The sequence below is a fragment of the Morone saxatilis genome, unplaced genomic scaffold (genome assembly GCF_004916995.1).
Source record: "Morone saxatilis isolate NCDOM2014 unplaced genomic scaffold, NCSU_SB_2.0 Contig14, whole genome shotgun sequence".
Lineage (NCBI taxonomy): Eukaryota > Metazoa > Chordata > Actinopteri > Moronidae > Morone > Morone saxatilis.
In genome coordinates this window covers 16604586-16607981 of record NW_023339696.1, presented here as the reverse complement: position 1 = coordinate 16607981, position 3396 = coordinate 16604586, and the positions used below count along the sequence as shown (strand labels likewise).

The 3396-nt window shown below is 45.0% G+C and overlaps 1 protein-coding gene across 1 annotated transcript in view; it reads left to right on the top strand.

Annotated features, from left to right (window-relative positions):
• Positions 1-3396, top strand: part of plekhh3 (pleckstrin homology, MyTH4 and FERM domain containing H3) — a 29487-nt gene that overhangs the window by 21225 nt on the left and 4866 nt on the right. Inside the window, exons 6-7 of the mRNA XM_035655425.1 lie at positions 891-1014; positions 1605-1902. Of these exons, the coding sequence (XP_035511318.1) occupies positions 891-1014; positions 1605-1902 (422 nt within the window). The remainder of the gene's footprint in view (positions 1-890; positions 1015-1604; positions 1903-3396) is intronic.

Below are 3396 nucleotides of genomic sequence, written 5' to 3'. Positions count from 1 at the left end.
TTTGGAAAGAGCCAGGCTAGCTTTTCCCCTTGTTTTTTTAGTCTTTGTGCTAGCTTTAAGCTTAGCTAGCCACCTGCTGGCTGTAGTTTCATATCTACCACGCTGACTTGAGAGTGGATATCAATCTTCTTATCGAGCTTTAGGCAAGAAAAATAAGTGTCTATCCCAAAATGTTGAACTTCTGCATGGGTCAGGGGAAGACCAAAGGGAATAAGAGACAGTCTATGTACCTAATCATGTATGTACAGTGTATGAATATCATGGATGATTATCCTGTATCATGCTGCATGTGGTTCACAGAGCTGCATCTCATTCCCACATTTCACACAGACAAGCCTGTCACCAGTGTGCACCAAACACTTCAGAAGAATGTGTCAACTTTGCCCCACTAAGGAGGGGTGAAAGCGGGCTTGTCTTTTAGCCAGAGAAAAAGGGTGGCTGGTTTGGGGGGGGGGGGGTTGCAGAGGCAGGAGAGAGCCAGAGCAGTGGCAACGTTACTAATGAGCAACAGGTGCTGAAGGGCAGTAGCATGGAAGCCATCTGTACTGCTGGAAGGCATCTATCCGTCTATCCGCATAGACAGCGAAAGATACAATCACAAAAACACACACACACACACACTAAACTCATTGACACCAACAGATAAAATATAAAGTGTCAGTCATGCTAGTGTGGTGTGCTGGGTCATCACTTGACCTTCCTGCTGCTTTGAAACTTGCCAGAGCTGAAGTGTGACCCTGGTCAAATCGACCCTGGTCACCCCGACAGACATACAGACACACTCAATCACCCAGTCGCTGACTTGCCTCCAGGTTGCCTGCGGGCATACTGGAGGCACATGAGAGCTTGTTCTTTTCCTTTGTTTACTTATCGTCACAATTTTACTTTAGGAGAATAAGTTCCACCCTGAGGTAGTGGAGCACATCTACCAGCACAATCCCATCCTGAAGTACACCCAGGGCCCCTTGTACGCTCCTCTGCTGCCCTTCCCCTACGGCAGCCTGGAGCACACATGTAAGTAGTTAACATGTACATGTCTACATTATCATAACAACACTGTCTGTCTCAGTCTTTCTTGGAGGTGTTCATACATTATATAACAAAATTTGTATACAATATTCTTGACTATATTAACAGTTATGTAAGTTTTATCTAGCAGAAACTGACCATTCAAGCTTCTGTGTTTGTTCAGTTGTGTTCAGCAGTTACCATTAACTTTAACTACCGTTCAAGGTCTTTATTGCTAATTGTAATGAAGCTATGTAATCTCTTTGATTACTATGCTGTTGTAATCTCTTTGATTACTATTGCTCAGAGGCAGCATTTAACACAATGCAGGTCACTATAAGAACACCCTTTCTTGGCTTAGTTGTTTCATTAAAGTAAGTGCAAATGGACACACCACAAAACTAAAAGATTAAAAAGAGACAATAAGAACAATATATGTAATAAATGACGGTATTACAGCATAAATGTCTACAGTAACTCAATTATGCTTACATAACACAATGTTAGCATCATACAGATATCCTGAAGAGTTAAAAAACAGGAAGAAAATCCAAGTATAACTAATATTGCACTGCTCGTCTTGCTCTTTCTTTCAGACCATAGCGGAAAAGGCTACGGCTCGGTGCGAGAGGAGGCCGTGAAGCTCTTCAACTGCCTGCAGCAGCTAGAATCGGCACGGGAACCGATTCCCATCATCCAGGGCGTGCTGCAGACCTGCTTGGACCTGCGGCCCCTCCGCGACGAGGTCTACTGCCAGCTAGTGAAGCAGACCAGCTACACACCTGCCCCGTCCACTGCTGCACACCTCCGCTACTGGCAGCTTCTCACCTGCATGAGCTGCACCTTCCTGCCAGGGCCCACTGTGCTCAAGTACCTGCGATTCCACCTTAAGAGGTGAGATAACACTAAGAATTTTTAAAGAGGAGAAACTGTAGATTTTAATGTTTTCTAGTATTGTAGTATTCCACAAATGAAAAAATAGTGAGAAGTGAGGTGCATAAATAAATCCTGCTGACTGAAGAAAGCTGATCACATGATTTCCGACTTGTAATTGCAAATGGAAAATATGGGATTTTTCTTGGTTTTGCTGGCTCTGATTTGTCTCAGTGGGAAATTGTGAAAGAGAAGTGAATCAGTAATAGAAACAGTAACATTGCAGGGTGTTTTTTTATACTCATAACAGTTAGTTTATGATTATGACCTAAGTCAAAAGCAAAGACAACAGAAGTGTAGCAAGAAGATGCCATGTCCCATAAGAATGGGACATCAGACCAGTAGTCAGTTGTTCGATATGAGTGAGCACATTAGGGAGAACAGGTTGAATGCTGGGAAATGGTGAACCAGTAGTGTGCAGTAGCAAGGAAAACGGGGGTCTAGACAGCGGACAAAAAGTAGGCGCCAGCACCATTGGCGACCAGTTTAGATATAGTAGCGTGATATGCCTTCACATTGTTAGCGTGTTCCACCAGACAGATCCAGTGTTTTAGGGCTGGATTTGCAGGTCTGAATTAGCCCTTCTGTCAAGCATGCTAATCTAAGTTTTTAGCAGTGCTAATCTCCTGCTCTAGCTTTTCTGTCTAACGACATGCCATCTAACCACTAGAGTTTTCTATCTATATGTCTGTGCTGGGAATCACCCTCTAGCTAATGGAACAGTTGCATGCAATGGTGATTCATAATAACGCTCTGGAACTTGCTGCCTGTGTGTTTTGATGTGTCTTGCTGTCGCTCTGACGTACTCTCTCACTCTGTGGATCAGTGCTGAGGCTGCAGCTGGGCTGAGCTAAGACTGGAGCTGGGCAGTGGGCCCAGAAGCCCTCCTCCTCTCCCCCAGTGCCCTGAGAAACCCCCAGGGAATGTCTGCTGTCAGAGAGAATAGGCCAGCAGAAAGAAAGCAGAGGAGGAGGAGGGGGCAAGAAAGGAGGAAAGAGCAGAGAGGGGTGAAGAGAGAGGAGAGTATAGGAAGGATCACATAGACTCAGTGGAACATTCCTAATTATGTTTCAGCAGGACAAATCCCACCCTGTGGCCATATAGTTATGAGAGACATCGGAGGGAATGAGAGGGCCTCTCTCTGTCTGGCAGAATGTTTGAGTCCCTCTTGTTCGCCTCTCTCTGTCCTCCGTTTTGTGTATTTTGGGACGAACATCGCAGTATAATTGTTTCCTTCCTATTTTTCCCTCTGTGTTTACAAAGGGCTGAGCTCATAACTCCATCAGGTTGTATTTCACACCTTTCACACTGTGCAAAGTGTGTGAGACTTCAGGCTCCAGTTGTAGTGTGTTGTCTACTACCTTGGTGTCCCCTCTTTTAAAACAACAGCACACACACACACACACACACACACTCACACACACTCGCACTGTCCCAAACCCCAAACTAGCCTGG